Source organism: Salminus brasiliensis, chromosome 17 (assembly GCF_030463535.1).
Source record: "Salminus brasiliensis chromosome 17, fSalBra1.hap2, whole genome shotgun sequence".
NCBI lineage: Eukaryota > Metazoa > Chordata > Actinopteri > Characiformes > Bryconidae > Salminus > Salminus brasiliensis.
The window spans coordinates 30457101-30475081 of NC_132894.1; the positions used below are offsets into that span (position 1 = coordinate 30457101).

Genomic DNA, 17981 nt, shown 5'->3' on the forward strand with positions numbered 1-17981 from the left:
TAATCAGCGTGCTATACCAAGAGCCCACCAAAGTTTTTTTGAAATCCAGTTCTACTCGTAATTTACCCGCAGTTTAATCATGATTTTAGGGAGGTTTATTGAATGAAGCCGACCGTTTGTAAGCAGGCTCTTAATGCTGCAACGATGGAAGTACACCATATTCGAAGGTAAACGTATCTCCGCCTCCTCAATGCCCATCTTGAACAGCATGGAGATGTTAAGGGTGCTCCAACAACACGTGCACCAAAAGCACATGCTCCAGGTGAGGCTCGAACTCACAACCTCGGCATAGCTTCACCTGTACTGCTGTATAAGTACCGCGCGCTGACCGATTGCGCTACTGGAGCGCCACAAAAGTGCTTTAATCATCTGATTTCCAGAGCGTTTTACTCTTTCCAAAACTCTGCATATTTGTGCACAAACTAGCTCTTGTTTGTCATGCTTTTCTCCACGAAACATTAGCAACTCAAGTAAAGAAATATCTCAATTACAAGTGCAACAATATCACCTACCAGGACATTGTAAACAAAAGCAGCGCCTGTTTTTGGCCTGTAACGATATTACAGTGGCGGCCATCCCGTCCGAGTGCTTTTACACTTAATCTGACTGTTGTAGTGCAATTCTCCTCTTAGCCAAAGTCTTTAATCAGCGTGCTATACCAAGAGCCCACCAAACATGTGCTCCAGGTGAGGCTGGAAGTCACAACCTTGGCAAGGCTCAATTTGTACTGCAGTATACGTTCAGCAATGTGACCGACTGCATCACTGGAGTTCAGCGGGTCAGTTATTAGCCGGATTTCCTGAGCATATAATTATTCTATCATATCTGCATACTGGTGAGCACAATTGTCCACTGTGAAAAAACAACATCTCCTAAATATTTCGAAAACATTTTTTTATTTGAGCAGCAAATCTATAGAATTAAAATACAAGAGGCGGGTATGATCACAATTCATTCAATAAAAAGTTGATTTTCACCTAAAATAGTTCTTTCCTTTTCTGTTTTTTTTTGTTTGTTTTTTTGTTGAAATGCTGAGGGTTTTTATTTATTACTGTGATTCCTTCGTCCAACAGTTTCCTTACCTGACGATTCTTTGTCATTTATAGGCGTGGTTTATGGTAATGGGGTGGTCATTCTAAAAAGCCGTCACCCGCGGCCGGTTAACAAATTCTTGACTTAAATACTCTCCACTAATAAATCATATGTTTATGCAGCGTCCATGACTTCGTTGGAAAGTTTTTGGGCAAGAGCAATCTCTTGCCGGAATGGAAATCCAGTTCTATTCGGAATTTACCCGCAGCTTAATCATGATTTTAGGTAGGTTTCTTGAATGAAGCCGACCGTTCGTAAGCAGGCTCTCAATGCTGCAACGATGGAAGTACACCATATTTGAAGATAAACGTATCTCCGCCTCCTCAATGCCCATCTTGAACAGCACGGAGATGTTAAGGGTGCTCCAACAACACGTGCACCAAAAGCACATGCTCCAGGTGAGGCTCGAACTCACAACCTCGGCATAGCTTCACCTGTACTGCTGTATAAGTACCGCGCGCTGACCGATTGCGCTACTGGAGCTCCGCGAAAGAGATTTTAAACCTGATTTTTAGAGCGTTTCATTTTTCCACAGGTTCTGCATCCTGGTGCACAAATGAACTGTAATTTTGTTTTTCTTGCTGTTCTATATAGACAACGCTGTCAACTCAAGTAGTGACTTTTCTTACTTCTAAGTGCAAACGTTTCACACAGTCTGGCCAAGACATTGTACAAACAATCATGATCTGAATTTGGCTTGTTAACGTGTCACACACAAAAAAAACAAACACAGTTGGCCACTGGTATAGACAGTACAGACCGACAAATTGCATGACAACTTGCCGGGGTGGCACAGGGGTTCCTAAAACTGCTTGTGTTTCCAATGGGCGGCAGCAATCCTGCCCAAATGTGCGTGTGCGTATATACTTAATCTGACTGTGGTGTTGTATATATCAACCTATAGGTCTTACCAAGAGCCTACCTAAAACTTCTGCTCCAGGTGAGGCTCGAACTCACAACCTCGGCATAGCTTCACCTGTACTGCTGTATAAGTACCGCGCGCTGACCGATTGCGCCACTGGAGCTCCACAAAACTACTTTAATCATCTGATGTCCAGAACGTTTTATTCTTTCCAAAACTCTGCATACTTGTGCACAAACTAGCACTTGTTTGTCATGCTTTTCTCCACGAAACATTAGCAACTCAAGTAAAGAAATATCTCAATTACAAGTGCAAAAATATCACCTACCAGGACATTGTACACAAAAGCAGCGCCTGTTTTTGGCCTGTAACGATACTACAGTGCCGGCCATCCCGTCCGAGTGCTTTTACACCTAATCTGACTGTTGTAGTGCAATTCTCCTCTTAGCCAAAGTCTTTAATAAGCGTGCTATACCAAGAGCCCACCAAACATGTGCTCCAGGTGAGGCTGGAAGTCACAACCTTGGCAAGTTCCATTTGTACTGCAGTATATGTTCAGCAATGTGACCGACTGCATCACTGGAGTTCAGCGGGTCAGTTATTAGCCGGATTTCCTGAGCATATAATTATTCTATCATATCTGCATACTGGTGAGCACAATTGTCCACTGTGAAAAAACAACATCTCCTAAATATTTCGAAAACATTTTTTTATTTGAGCAGCAAATCTATAGAATTAAAATACAAGAGGTGGGTATGATCACAATTCATTCAATAAAACCTTGATTTTCACCTAAAATAGTTCTTTCCTTTTCTGTTTTTTTTGTTTGTTTTTTTGTTGAAATGCTGAGGGTTTTTATTTATCACTGTGATTCCTTCGTCCAACAGTTTCCTTACCTGACGATTGTTTGTCATTTATAGGCGTTGTTTATGGTAATGGAATGGTCATTCTAAAAGGCCGTCACCCGCGGCCGGTTAACAAATCCTTGACTTAAATACTCTCCACTAATAAATCATATGTTTATGCAGCGTCCATGACTTCGTTGGAAAGTTTTTGGGCAAGAGCAATCTCTTGCCGGAATAGAAATCCAGTTCTACTCGTAATTTACCCGCAGCTTAATCATGATTTTATGTAGGTTTCTTGAATGAAGCCGATCGTTTGTAAGCAGGCTCTCAATGCTGCAACGATGGAAGTACACCATATTTGAAGGTAAACTTATCTCCGCCTCCTCAATGCCCATCTTGAACAGCATGGAGATGTGAAGGGTGCTCCAACAACACGTGCCCCAAAAGCACATGCTCCAGGTGAGGCTGGAACTCACAACCTCGGCATAGCTTCACCTGTACTGCTGTATAAGTACCGCGCGCTGACCGATTGCGCTACTGGAGCTCCGCAGAAGAGCTTTTAAACCTGATTTTTAGAGCGTTTAATTTTTCCACAGGTTCTGCATCCTGGTGCACAAATTAACTGTAATTTAGTTTTTCTTGCTGTTCTATATAGACAACGCTGTCAACTCAAGTAGTAACTTTTCTTACTTCTAAGTGCAAACGTTTCACACAGTCTGGCCAAGACATTGTACAAACAATCATGATCTGAATTTGGCTTGTTAACGTGTCACACACAAAAAAAAACAAACACAGTTGGCCACTGGTATAGACAGTACAGACCGACAAATTGCATGACAACTTGCCGGGGTGGCACAGGGGTTCCTAAAACTGTTTGTGTTTCCAATGGGCGGCAGCAATCCTACCCGAATGTGCGTTTGCGTATATACTTAATTTGACTGTGGTGTTGTATATATCAACCTATAGGTCTTACCAAGAGCCTACCTAAAACTTCTGCTCTAGGTGAGGCTCGAACTCACAACCTCGGCATAGCTTCACAAGCACTGCTGTATAAGTACCGCGCGCTGACCGATTGCGCCACTGGAGCTCCACAAAACTACTTTAATCATCTGATGTCCAGAGCGTTTTATTCTTTCCAAAACTCTGCATACTTGTGCACAAACTAGCACTTGTTTGTCATGCTTTTCTCCACGAAACATTAGCAACTCAAGTAAAGAAATATCTCAATTACAAGTGCAAAAATATCACCTACCAGGACATTGTACACAAAAGCAGCGCCTGTTCTTGGCCTGTAACGATACTACAGTGCCGACCATCCCGTCCGAGTGCTTTTACACCTAATCTGACTGTTGTAGTGCAATTCTCCTCTTAGCCAAAGTCTTTAATCAGCGTGCTATACCAAGAGCCCACCAAAGTTTTTTGAAATCCAGTTCTACTCGGAATTTACCCGAAGTTTAATCATGATTTTAGGGAGGTTTATTGAATGAAGCCGACCGTTTGTAAGCAGGCTCTCAATGCTGCAACGATAGAAGTACACCATATTTGAAGGTAAACGTATCTCCGCCTCCTCAATGCCCATCTTGAACAGCATGGAGATGTTGAGGGTGCTCCAACAACACGTGCACCAAAAGCACATGCTCCAGGTGAGGCTCGAACTCACAACCTCGGCATAGCTTCACCTGTACTGTTGTATAAGTACCGCGCGCTGACCGATTGCGCTACTGGAGCTCCGCAGAAGAACTTTTAAAGAACAGGATCTGCAATGTAATAGCTTAATAAAGCAATACATTTGAAACCAAAAATGTTTCTAAAAGTGTCTGCACACACTGTTATTTTATAGATGTTTTCTGAATTATTATGACAGAGCACTTTCAATAAATCATAACACTAAGTCTCACTTTCAATTCTTCAGAGCTACCTTATCTCGGGTATGCTTATGTTTTTGGGTAGCCTTTTTTTGCTTGTATGTTCAGATTTGTATGCACAAGTTGCCATTTTATGTGTTGCTGAGTGTGATTCTGTGTTGGTTGTCTTCTCATATTGTCTTGTACTACCACATATTTATTTTGTTGGTGTTTGACAGGTGCATGACTTTTAGTGTTGTCACATTTATGACTGTTGTTAATCTTAATAATTCATGTAGTTTCTCTGTAGAAACTGTAAAATCATAGTGTTTTGCTGAATTTCTGATTTCTTTTACTTTACCACACGTAAAATGTGTGTAACATCCAAAACGCACCAAAATTGTCTTTACTTAATTCAAAATTAAGTTAAAACTACAAAGTGTTCAATAAATGGTACATTAAATAAATGGTACTTTAAAAATAAAATCAATAATTTTTTCCATTCAATTACACTCAGCATTCAAACTAATCTGTTTTCATAATATAGCCTATAATTCAGAGCAACATGATGTTACCTGTACAAGTCATTTTGCTTTCTAATTTATTTGATAAACAATTTCAATTAGTTACTTAATTAATGAGTGTCATTTAACTCTAAAATAGTTTATGGTCTTTTATTGCCTCTTGTGGAAATGTCTGCATCTCTACAGTTAGTAAAGATTTATTAACGGAGAGTGATGTCTTGTTGGGCAGTGGATTTAGACCAGTGGGACCTATTAGATATATGGAGATGTTTATGCAACATTTTAGAGACATGTTTATTCATTGAGATGTTTATTTTAGCTTAAAATAAAACAAACAAACAAAATAATTCAATTAATTGAGATAAAACTTACAAAAAGCATATTTTATTGTGCATCACACCCTAAAATAACTGCTGTTTTTCAGGTATTCCAAAGCTCTGCATATCACCAGACCCGGAAAGAGGACTGAACACCCCTAGAGCAGCTCGCAGTGACAATTAATGAGCACTTTTTAGCCTTCTGTGAAGTTCACCTTCATAAGCTGTAAGAACATCTGCAGTGTTATCTGATTTACATTACCTTGCCACACAACCTCTGCTAATGAGATCTTCATGGACTTGAGCTCCAGAATTTAACTGATCTGAGCCTTAAGCTCCAGTACCTTAAATATTTGTCACCTGCATAGTGTCACCATAGAGGAGGCCGGAGTTCCATTCTCAATGTTGGATGAGCTGGTTTCTTCAAGTTTTGTGGAAACATGTTTCACAATTATGTCTACTTATGGCCTACATTGCAATGTCTGTGGTGTTTTACCATTAAAAATGTAATTTAGTGTAGACTTGGGAACACAGTTGTAGACTTGGGAACATAGTGTGTCATGAAATCCTCATTCACAGGATTCAGCTAAATACCGTAAATGTCACAGCCACCAGAACTCAGACAAGCAAGCACAAAGACAAGACAAGCAGATATAACACAAACAGGCTCACTTGAAACAATGTAAACAGCTGTGGACAGGAATTTCAAACATTGTCCAGCAGAGGGCATCATACAACTGTTTATGCAGAGATAAAGTCATGATGCAGGACACAAGCCCAGTTTGATCAAGAAAAACAAACAACTACTCAAACAATCTGCATGCAAAGTAAGTGTTCACTTGCTTTATTCTTCATTGTGTATTGTGTACGTACATGGCAACATTTTCACATTTGTATAAAATACTCTTAGAATCTTCACATCTACTCAGGCACATACAATGTTATTCACAAAATCACTGAAACTAGGCAGGATATATAAAGAATGTTATTAATCTATACTTAGTGCTTTCCCTTCAATGTAATTAATGGTATGATTCAAAGCAGAAATTATGGTCTTGTTAAATATCCAAACAGTATATTTATTATTTTGTTAGCTAAGCATGTTTATTTTAGCAACATATTATGACTGAATCCTCAAGACAATTTCAGCATTTTATCACTAATGGATTATTTGTGCCATGATTAAAAAAAAATTAAAAAGAAACTGCTAAATTAAATGGAGATTCAAGCAAAGCTTTGATGTGAAATGCCCAAATGTAGAGAAAGTTGTTCAGTCAGAATAATTCACAGTGGTGATGAATGGATGCCCGGAAAGTTTAATGCACCTGAAAGTTACCTCACATAAAGCTATTATATGAAATGATTATGTATGTTGACTGACATCTGAGACATTGTTTTACAGTCATTTGTATGGTAAGTTTTTTGTTCGTAGGAAGACTTTCTACTAAATATTGGAGAATTGCTGTAAGTATTTGATTCCATTCAGTGACAAGAGCATTAGTGAGGTCATGATGTTAGATGATCACCACTCCACTTCATCCCAACTCCCTAACTCATCCCAAAAGTATTTGATGGAGCACCATCGTTCCAGAGAACACAATTCCACTGCTCCACAGCTCAATGCTGGGGAGCTTTGGACCTCTCTAGACCATGCCTGGCATTAGACATGGTGCCAATAAATACATTTTTGTCTGTTCCAGAGAGTGCTACTCTATTGGTAATACATTTCTACAGGGACTAGACAAGTTGTGTGTGTGCATTTAAAACTGTAAATTTGTAAATGCAGCAATTGGTGCAACTTTATGTAGCATGAATAATGAATGAAATAATTTGAAGGGATGTCCACAAACATTTGGACATGTAGTGCATTTATTTGCACTGTTAACATCGCAATTATTACATTTCAAAAACGGAATGATACCGAACTTTAGCAAAATTGTTTTCCCCATTAACAATGCAAGAATTCTAAATATTACTAAACAGGGTTCCATCTGTAACACAAGGTTTTCCACCAAATTTTTTCCACCAAACCAGGCATAGAAGATTTTAACAAGGCATACAAATGTTTTTATTTTTTTTTTGAGTTGTCATGATTCTATAAAGAACTACTGCTTTTTCCAGATAATTCTGGGTCAAATATGGCCCAGGTTCCAACAGTCATTGCCATAATTCCACAGGGGTATGTGGGCTGGATGAAAGCATAGATGTAGGAATTAATGGGGCCATGCCTTGGCTCAGGATCTGTCTGGGTTACTAAAGAACTCTCACAGAACCCCTTTTTTAAAGAGTATAACCAATAACAAAACACACTTTTTGGACAACACTCTGTTAAAGAAATGTTACACTAGGAAGCTTTTACAAAGACAAAACCATTACATTGTTAAAAAAAAAAAAACATATATGTTTGTGTCTATTAGGCTCTGTTCTTAAAATGCCCTAGAATGTCAAACTGTTTTTCCTTGGCATAGAAAATCCAGGACCAAAACAGAGCTGGAAAACGGGCCAAAACCAAAACCCCTAAAACTGTTACATCACAGTCTTGACTTGCTCTATTTACACCTCAAAATTTACAAAAACCCCACCCACTAGTGACAGGTATAGTCAAAGCTAGCAAACCGGCAAAACAGGGCAGTGGTTTCAGGAGAATATGGTGTTGTTGATACTGGAGAGCAGCTCATCAACGCCAGATTTGGCTAGTTTTGGGAATACAGGTTACTATGCAAACCAGGTCTTGTGGCTGCAGCTTTTCCTGTGCAAGTGTCTGTAGAAGGGTATCACAAACTCATGGTAAAGCAAAACCAAAAGAGGTGAGCAAAAGGGGAGTTACACTAGAATAAAAGCTAATTCTTTTCTCTCCATGGTTCACTCCCCCAATTACACACTGGACTACCTCAGTTTAACTAAACTGGAGCTAAATACACAGCAGAAGGGAAAGCACTGACTTGTTTTTTTTTTACTAGTAAGACTCAAGAAAGATAAACCGTGGAAACCAAGAGGGGACAAGGCTAAAAGTTAACCTGGATACATCTCTTTAGCTTGCTACAGAATCACAGAAAGGACAATGAGAGGACAGCTACTCTATCTGGTAAGACTCAAGAGTAATTACAGTTTTTGTTACAGGGTTTAAACTATGCTATAATATGTGTCTTCTTCTGTGAACCCTGTTGTAATGCTATAAAAACATCCAATAAAAGCAGAGCTTTTTTCCCAAGCCCTCCATAAATTGAAAATCAGCATATATCGTTCTGCGGCAAAATAACAGGGTTTTAAATACACTTGTTAAATAACATCTGAGAATTTTTTGCCCAACCAAGGTCACACATATAATAACTATTTATACATCAAAAACAACTTACAACAAATGCATTCATTGGCACATTTTACAGAGAACTGTAGAATTAAAAAATGTCCATTATTAGCATTATTAACATGAATACTGGCATTGTTGTTTAATTTATTATTGAGTTTAACTGATTAATCATGACAGCCATGTTCATCCTTTTCCACATCATCCCAAACATATTTGTCATCTTTCATACTATACATATTGTACAGCTTCTGAACAAAATTAATTTGGTCTCTTCAGGGCAAGGCTGATGTGCTTCACTGATTCCAAGCTCTAAAGCAATGGTTCTCAACGTTGGTCCTGGAACCCCCTGTCATGTGCTATTTTAGTCTTATGAACTGGTCTGGGAGTCCTAAAAGTATCTCAGCACAAGCATGATTCACAAAAGGTAGAGCAAGCGCTACACTTAACACTATCTCTATGAGATGATCGTACTGGGTCCTTCTGATTAATTGGATCAGATATGTTACAGCAAGAATAACAGTAAATATGCAAGGCTTACGGGACCACACTGGAAAAAAAAGATATTTTGGAAAGTCAAATGTGGATTGGAAACAAGATGTAAACATTACAAATGATATGTGAAGAAAAATCTTTTAGTCTACAGTCAACTGTGGTGGGCCGTGGTTATCTTTCTTTGAGCCTGTATTTGGAGCTGGGAGCAAAGGTGATGACTGGTGTTTTTGCTGAATAATAAATGGGGGAGGTGGGAAGAAAAAATTGCTATGAATTATTGGTTAATATAAGTTTTCCCCTTCACTGGTACATGGTGATGCAACTAAATGTCAGAAGCTGTTTAAAGGTAAGTTAAGGTGAAATATAGACTGTGCTATATAGCTGTGCTTAATATAACCAGGAACATAAATAAGGTAAAAAAGTTCACAAAGGTCACCCTTGATTTGTTAAATAAAAGGTCACCCTTAATTTGTTGAGTTGTTAGTCCTAATGCAGAATCCTTTATGAATTCTTTGGTAACCCTTCAGTTCAGCACAATTTACCGAGTCCCACAAGACTCAAGGTTCAGTGTTAGGACTACTAGAGAAACCAGTAATAAAGTTAGGAGAGTGAATAACTGAAGGGTATTCTTTTGCTAGGGGTTAAAGGGGTCTGATTTAATCTGATATATCAAATATTTCTCATTTTGAGATTGTGATTGTGAGATGGTTCTACTTTTGTCTAGATGCTTAACTATGTAGAGAAATTATTCTTTTGGCAGCAAGAATGGGTTTCTCTAGATAAAATAACTTATATAAATTAAAACATCTAGATATAAGCTGAACAGTCTTACAATATCTTACAATAACTCTCAAAATAAGTCATACATTCAGTATTAATCAGACTAAAGATGTTTAAGATGTCTTCCCTTGGCAAGATACCAATATTATGTTTGCAGTAGATATTGAGAACCATTGCCCAATGGGACTCACTGGCCTGTTTTATCTGGATCCAGGCACTCTCTGCGATGAGAATTGGTTCCTTCTTGGCTATCCAAGTCCTGGATATTCGTCATAGTCAGTTCTCCCATTTCCACATCGCTTGCCTTTAGAGCTGGAGAAGATGAGTCCTCCACAAAGTTCTCCATGTCCTCCTCAGGCCTGAGCCCAATGTTGTCAGGAATGATCTCCACCTCAATGTCTGATGAATCCTCGCTCTCCTTGAACCACACGGTTTTGTGTCTGCCCTGCCTTCTCCTCTCTTTGGTCAGAATGGATTTCACTTGGTCCTTAGAACCCCTGGCTTTGAGATGGCCAACTGGGCTGCCTCGGTGTATGTGGTTGGTGTGGACTCGCATGCCGCACAAGTTGCAGTGTCTTTGCCTCTCACGGGGTATCACTCTCACTCTTCCTGCCTCCAACTTTCTGTCTCTCCTTTCCACTCTTCTGCCACCTGATCTGCCCATGTCACCTTCATTCAGGAAGCCATCATTGGTGAACTGCAAGCTGTCTCTTGGCCTTGGCCTATTAGTGGTCTGACTAAGCTGCAAGCATGGACCTAAACACTGAAGGGGGAATAAAATCAATCCCACATTTTGTTAAACAAGCAGTTCAACAAATGCCCCATTTATTTGTGCTGATCTTGAAATGAATCTTATTCAGACCCAATTTCTCTGACACTTTGTACAATATGAGCATTCAGAGCTGGACTCACAGAGCTTTGATGAGAAGTTGCTGACCTCAGATAACTTGAGTGTATTGGGGTTCTCCTTCTTCAGACGGGAGATGAGGTACCCAATCACGATAAGACAGAGCACCAGCAAGGCGGCCATTACAAAGCCCAGCAAAGCCATGTCTCCAGCACGGTATCCCTCTATGGGTGACTGGACTCCCACAGCTGTGAAAATGACCAAGGGTTTTAAGTATTAAAATGCACATATCTATTGCCAGGGAGGATGTGCATTAGGGAGAACTGTTAATATGTGTCTTAGCTAAAAATCACATTTACTACATTTTCTCTTGACCTTAAAGATTAGTTTAATTGGCACGGTACAGTATAGGTACAATATTGCAATTATGTAGTGTTTTTTTTTCACATTTTCACATTTCTAAAATTCCTATTTTCCTAAAATTCCGAAATGTTCACTTTTTTATTTTGGGCTATTGAGAGCTGATTGATAAGAAAAACATTTTTTTTGTTTTAGCACAAAATGCAGGCTCATCTGTCAAGCACGGTGGAGGTAGTGCCATGGCTTGGAGTTGCAGGGCTGCTTCTAGGAAGTGCTCACTAATCTTTATTGATGTGCAACTTATGATGTAGATAAACATCTACAGGGACATTCTGTGTCAAACGTACAATTTTGGGATGGTCAAGTAAATCACCAGACATGATCCTAGTTTAGCGTGCATTTCACTTTCAGAAAAAAAGTGGATGCAGTTATTGCAAACAAGGGACTTGCAACAAAATATGCGTTATTTGCCTTGAATTTCTGGGAATAGTGCCTGGGTAGGTCTTCCAAAACAGGATGAGGAGGAGGGATGACTTGTCATTCTAGTACTTTCAGAGGAGACTGTATATCAAAAACCATATTTCAAATGAAAAATAAGTTTAATGCTGTTTTAGCATTAAATGTAGGGTGTGTAATAACTTAAGGATGCAGTTTGTATAATGGAAAACAAGTGGCTACAAGCTAAATGATCCTCTTAGCTCCAGGGCAGAACTAAAGAAGCCAACACATCTGTGCTGATGAAGGACATTTGGGTTACAGTACATATTGTGTAAATGTGGTGTTTAGCTGAGCCACTGGTTTAAATGTAATAATAGCTGGCCTATTTACATGCTGTATTAAATCTTCTGAAGTGAAAGAACTCACGTGGTAAGACGAGCACTGATAGAGCGGCTGTCCCTGATTCACCAGTAGATACATCAACTGCCCGGAGCTGCAAACAACCAAATACCATTTAGGAATGTAACAATGCAATGAACAGGTAATATGTTTGGTAAATAAGGCATCTAATCTATATGTTCCTGGGTGAAAATGAAATGAAATACTTAATTATGTAATTAAGTACTTGCCTGCAAAGCAAAGGAGTCGGTCCGAACAGCCTTCTTTAGAAGCACAAACCCATCTGTGGTTATGTTGACATAACTGCTGTACTGTACTTCATATCTTATGTCCGGATTTACTCCCTGTCAATGCAAAAACAATAGTTTAAAAATACATCATATAACTTAGATCTGGTGGCATGACACTATTTAAATTGCAGTGTACATTCCACACTGCAACCTACATTTGCAAAGTCGTCATCCCTGGCTCGGACTCTAAAGGGCCTATTTGAAGTTCTGTCTCTGAGCACCATGTTCTCAGGGCCAGAGTTGGTGTAAACATACGCCTCGTAGCGCTCCCTCTCGAATTTCGGTGGGTTGCGGCTCTTTTTCATCACCTCAATGTTGACTGAGGTGGAGGCAAACTGGTCTCTGTTTGACACCTGTGAAGCCTGGTTGAAACACCATTAATACAACAGTTAAGATTACACTTTTCTAAAGTTCTGTAGTTAAATAAGAATGGATCCCAAAGGGTCAACAACAAAGTAAAATGTAGTATCAAAACAATAAAGGTGCCAAAGAATGCATTTATTATTTATTCAGTTATTCTTTGGTGTAGGAATAGTAAGCCGGTGATGTTGGTTTTGAGGGCGTAAATATACAACGAATCAAGACTGTTACGTAACATTTGGGTTTTGGAATTGGCTTATGGGTTTTACAGCTCAGTTTTTGGGTTTTCCTTTTGAAAGAAGAGTCGACAGTGCTAAGCTAAGCTTCAATTCATCACTTCCATTTACTGAACTCATTCATTATTATTCATTATTCAACTATGCAAAGGTAAATACAGTTTTCCATTCTAGAGCACCTTTTAAAAATACATTAAAACACTGTCCTTACCAAAACTATGAGGGATATTGGGCCTGCAATGTCAGCTGGTTTTAGCATGGTTATGTTTCCGGTGGTTTCATCTATTTGAAATATACTGTCTTCATTCCCTACATTAGACAAGCCAGTAAGCACAATCATCTTTTACACAGGCTTACACAGAGTGCAATCTCTTATATTCAGTTATTATATCAAAGATTGAAACAAAACATACAATGTTACCTCGAACAATTTTGTAACTTATCTCTTCATTTCTGTTTCTGTCACCATCCCTGGCATAGACTGGACCTGGCTGCAACTGTAACGGTCCATCCTATGAGAACAAATATCAGTGTAAATATACTAATTTCCTAAGCAGAATGTATATCATTATCCTAAATTATGCAGGAAATGTCATTTACCTGTCTTTCTGTAAGGTTGACTCTGCCCTTATACCCAGGGCTTAGGCAGATTTTGGCAATACCTAGCGTTGTCCTTGTACATGGTTGGAACCAGGGTGGACGGTTGTCAATGTCTTGGATATTGACCCTTATAGTTGTTGTAGCTGTGTAGGAGAACTGGTCTGGTGATGAAGGTGGGGGAGTGTCCTGTCAAAATTAAGAGTTCATTATATGAAGCTATCTAAAAGTAGGACCCAGGAAATGTCACCCATTTAGTGTCTGAAGACAGTTTTTATTCATTCATTCATGATCTTATCCACTTCTTCCAGGTCAGGGGTCATGGTGGGACCTGAAAGTATTGGGTAATATAAGGTAGAAATACCCTCTGGACAACCTCACACTAAGGGAACAATTTAGCGTGGCTAGCTCACCTAGCATGTGTCTTAATAGGAAGTGGGAAGAGAACCGAATACTATAAATAAAAGTGGCAGAAGACTTTGCTATGGGAACACAAAAAGGTCACCAGAATCAGGATGAAACCGAAACTGTTTAACCACATAAAAAGTCTTTGTTACATTTCCGCCCTCTGTAGGTTGTGGCCTTCAATTCTTTAGTGGGTAACACAACATCCTATTACACAGAAGACTGAGGTTTAATCAAATGGTGGTCCATTAGTAAGACTCCTTCTGATACATTTGCCAAAAGGTTATCTGTTACACACATTAAGTGTTCTTTTAAATGAAATACTGGACACACTGTGATCCACACTATGGTAGTCAGCTGTGTGGTGCCTGCTTACCTGCACATACAGAATCAGAGTCACCTGCTGGACGGCATCATAATCCAAAATCTTGTTCACAAGGATGTTTGGTTTGTACATACTCTCCAGTCTAAAATACATGTTCTGTAGAAGCAGAAAGGTTAATCATCCAATTAGATTAAGAGAAATGTAATATGCAGAACTGGATTGGCTACTTACCACAGTCGGCTCCATGGTGTAATATAAAACTCCAGAATCATCATCCTTGGCTTCAATCAGGGCAACGCTGGTATTAACAGGTGTGAGCTATGAATGAAAGACAATGTTATAGGCTGCAATCAGAAACAACTGGCTGAACACATGGCCGTGGGCCCTCCCAGCCATCCCCCGGAGTTAGCCATTGGCCAGAAGCACAAAATATCCCCACCTCATTAACATCTACAGCGTATTCACTCTGGGCAAATGAAGGAGGGTTGTCATTAATGTTCTCTACTTGAACAAGCACAGTCAAAGTGACCTGCGAACAGAAGAAGAGAAAGATTTGTGATACCCTAATTAAACATAAGCAGATCTCTTATTTGATACAGCAATACCCACAAATCAGCAGCAAGCAGCAAATAGCACAATCCAGACTTCTAGCCTGAAATAGAATTACAAGCTGTTCCCAGATTCATTAGCATAGCATTCATTTAGTTGAGAAACACATACGCTTTTGAAGCCTGTTTTATTGCAGCGGACCTTAACTGCGAGCTCCTCAGGATTTAACAGCGTCTGAAAAAGAAACATACGCATTAACACCATCTGCACTAGCGAAGCTGCTACTTATTCAGTGCTCAATGTGTCACTTTAAAGGAATAGTTTACTGAAATATCAAATTTAACCAGTTTTTCTTTACCCCCAGTCTATCTGCCAAAACAAATATATTATTAAAAAAAAATTATATTTTAAGTGAGACTTCCTTTGCATGTTAGCTACATTAGTTCTGTAGCTATGCAGAACCAAAGAACCAAGTTTGAACACAAAATGTATTTTGGCTATTGGTCAAGATTTGAGGTAAGTTTTTTTTTTTAATCTAAAATCAGAGCCAGTGTCAGAGCCCATGTATGAAATCAACAAATGTGTTCTGGAAATAATAGTAATATTAGTCTAATAATGTGGAAATTCTTATAGTCAGCATGTTCAAAATAAAGCAATCTTTGTCTTGACTTTCCTAATTGACTATTTTACTGCCTTAAAGATAAATGACTATCGAAAAGCCAAATGAAGTCATGTTTGTGTTCATAAAAAGAATTTAGCTGCCAAATTTGTTTACTATGTTGATGGCCACAAGATAATATATTGAAGTACCTGAATTTGCAGGTGAAGTGTACGGTCATACGGCTCTACCAGCAGTAGCAAAAATTCCAGTTTAGAGGAAATTCTTGTTAGAATTGTGGCTGAAAGATGAAACTGACAGACAGGCCTTGTCCTTCACAACCAATTTCTAAAAGAATACTCCACAGGGAGCTGCATACCATTAACATATGGAGAAGAGTGGCACTAAAGGTCTTTGCACTTCTGCTCAAGAATGACAAGAATTATGAGAATTTCTTGTAAACTGGGATTTCTAACACTGCTGGCAGACCTGTATTACTATTTGCTTCCATACTCCTGCAGATTCAGCTACTTCCTTCACAATATGCCCAAATTTAATCACTCATTAACATCTGCTTTGCGACCTATGAATCCCATCATACATCCTGGCCTCATTATTTCCTTGCCGTAATATTTTATCTTGTGGCCTTAATATTTTATCTCATGGTCCCAATGTTATTTTGTGGCCTCAATATATTTTGTCATGATCTATCATCTTGTGGCCACAATATATTGTCTTGAGGCCTCAATATATTATCTTGTGGCCTCAATATGTTATCTCATGGACACAGTTTATCATCTTGTGGCCTAAATCTATCAATATATTGTCTCATGGCCTTAATATTTTATCTCATGGTCCCAATGTTATTTTGTGGCCTCAATATATTTTGTCATGATCTATCATCTTGTGGCCACAATATATTGTCTTGAGGCCTCAATATTTTATCTTGTGGCCTCAAAATGTTATCTCATGGCCACAATATATTGTCTCATGGCCTTAATATTATCTTATATTACAAAATGTCTTGTGGTCTTAATATATTATTGTAAATAACTCTGTATAACTGTAATAACTGTATGTATTTAATGAGAATGTGAGTCTTTTTTATTTCCTTATTTCCATTTTTATTTAAGATGGGTCTAATTTATCAGCTGATGCAGCTTTTGATTCTGTAGTTTCTTAACCACATTTGTGACCAAGAATAGAACTTCCTTTGTTCTTTGGCTCTGAAACATTTATGTAAAAATGGGTTGAACATTACTGTTCTTTTCCTTTGGAAAACTCGGTGATAAATGTACCTCAAAGTCCAGCTTTTTCTTCACTATCAGACTGGAGCCCTTCAGATCAAAGGCATCATCTGGGTTCTCTATGAGAGTGAGTGTGACATCCTTTGTTGTTGTGTTAATTTGGGCAACAACAGTGTCGATTGTGTTGTTCTCTTTAAGTGTCACAAGCTCTGAGGAAACTGAACAAACTGGAGAGAGAAGACAAATATTACCATGCATAATGAGCCATGCCAGAGGCTACAACGGCCGATGACATTCATTCCTTTGGTTATTAGAGTGAGCATTGGAATAATTACATATTTCAGCTAAGGGAATTATATTAAGATGTTTTAATATGATTAGGCCTGAAAGCATTTTCACGAACAAGTTTCTGAATCACAGAATTGCCTTTTAAGGGCAAGCAGATTTTCTCAAACTGATTGAAAAAGGGGACTCAAGAGGAATTTGAAGCATTCGATCTTACTGGGCTGGCAATAACCAACCTAAACCAACAACAACCAGCTAAACTATATGCAAGATAAGAGTCTGAATTATAATAATTATTACATATTAAGTGTGATCATTTACAATGAACCTCTGCACCACTCCAATACACGTCCTGCCGACAAACAAACACTATTTCTGCATTTTCAACAAAGGCTTAAAGCTGAAGCTATGAAACCGTTCTTACTTACTTTTTTCAGCCAGGCAGAGTTTATAAAGAAACAATGTTAACAGGCAGCTGAAGGCAATATGCACAGATTTCCTTTCCATGTCCCAATATCTGACGAACACAAATAAGTATGGAGGACTATGGGGCCGTGGCACCAGCTGGTACTTCTTCACATAAAGCACTGACTGTGTTAGCTGATGAGTGGGAGTTGACTCCAGTCGCAATGTTTGTGACTTCATCTTACGGTCATATATTGCCTAAAGAGCTTGCCAACAGTGGACTGCTCCCTCCTACAAAAATACTTGCATCTGTTTTTGAGGGGTCATTTTGTATTAGTGCTGATGTCCAGTCACAAAGTCGTAGCACAAGAATGTACCTGTGGAACAAAGGAATTCTCTCATTCCAGCCCTCGGATACATAATAAAAGCAGAGAACATTTGTCAGGGTTTTCACATATAAAAGAGTCGTCTGAAATCACACTCTAGTAAAATACAGTGGACCAGTTCTCTGAACACAGTTTAGGCCCAGTCCTAGTCTTAGTCCTACAAGGTTCCCCATTGACACTATGACTTT

General features: G+C 38.9%; 1 protein-coding gene and 6 non-coding genes across 9 annotated transcripts; all 7 read right to left on the reverse strand.

Moving 5' to 3' along the window:
- Positions 1 to 254: 254 nt before the first annotated feature.
- On the reverse strand, positions 255 to 347 carry trnai-uau (transfer RNA isoleucine (anticodon UAU)). The gene is given in 2 exon segments: positions 255 to 290; positions 310 to 347. It is a non-coding gene; the product is annotated as a tRNA-Ile (tRNA).
- A 1135-nt stretch (positions 348 to 1482) lies between these two features.
- Positions 1483 to 1575, reverse strand: trnai-uau (transfer RNA isoleucine (anticodon UAU)). The gene is given in 2 exon segments: positions 1483 to 1518; positions 1538 to 1575. It is a non-coding gene; the product is annotated as a tRNA-Ile (tRNA).
- A 449-nt stretch (positions 1576 to 2024) lies between these two features.
- Positions 2025 to 2117, reverse strand: trnai-uau (transfer RNA isoleucine (anticodon UAU)). The gene is given in 2 exon segments: positions 2025 to 2060; positions 2080 to 2117. It is a non-coding gene; the product is annotated as a tRNA-Ile (tRNA).
- A 1133-nt stretch (positions 2118 to 3250) lies between these two features.
- On the reverse strand, positions 3251 to 3343 carry trnai-uau (transfer RNA isoleucine (anticodon UAU)). The gene is given in 2 exon segments: positions 3251 to 3286; positions 3306 to 3343. It is a non-coding gene; the product is annotated as a tRNA-Ile (tRNA).
- A 450-nt stretch (positions 3344 to 3793) lies between these two features.
- trnai-uau (transfer RNA isoleucine (anticodon UAU)) lies at positions 3794 to 3886 on the reverse strand. Its single transcript is given in 2 exon segments — positions 3794 to 3829; positions 3849 to 3886. It is a non-coding gene; the product is annotated as a tRNA-Ile (tRNA).
- Positions 3887 to 4434: 548 nt separating this feature from the next.
- trnai-uau (transfer RNA isoleucine (anticodon UAU)) lies at positions 4435 to 4527 on the reverse strand. Its single transcript is given in 2 exon segments — positions 4435 to 4470; positions 4490 to 4527. It is a non-coding gene; the product is annotated as a tRNA-Ile (tRNA).
- A 1785-nt stretch (positions 4528 to 6312) lies between these two features.
- On the reverse strand, positions 6313 to 17569 carry cdhr5a (cadherin-related family member 5a). 3 transcript variants are annotated; one of them, XM_072660950.1, is made up of 14 exons: positions 17431 to 17569; positions 16769 to 16944; positions 15044 to 15106; positions 14763 to 14852; positions 14555 to 14641; positions 14375 to 14479; positions 13597 to 13782; positions 13418 to 13508; positions 13208 to 13305; positions 12556 to 12762; positions 12341 to 12454; positions 12138 to 12204; positions 11004 to 11161; positions 6313 to 10829 (listed from the first exon to the last, which is right to left on the reverse strand). In XM_072660950.1, exons 1-14 carry the CDS (start codon positions 17507 to 17509, stop codon positions 10254 to 10256), a joined length of 2097 nt encoding a protein of 698 aa, XP_072517051.1. In that variant the 5' UTR covers positions 17510 to 17569; the 3' UTR covers positions 6313 to 10253. The 3 variants fall into 3 exon arrangements, with proteins under 3 accessions (XP_072517051.1, XP_072517050.1, XP_072517052.1); XM_072660949.1 differs by having other exon boundaries at positions 6313 to 10822; positions 10979 to 11161; XM_072660951.1 differs by having other exon boundaries at positions 10711 to 10829; positions 10979 to 11161.
- Positions 17570 to 17981: the final 412 nt, after the last annotated feature.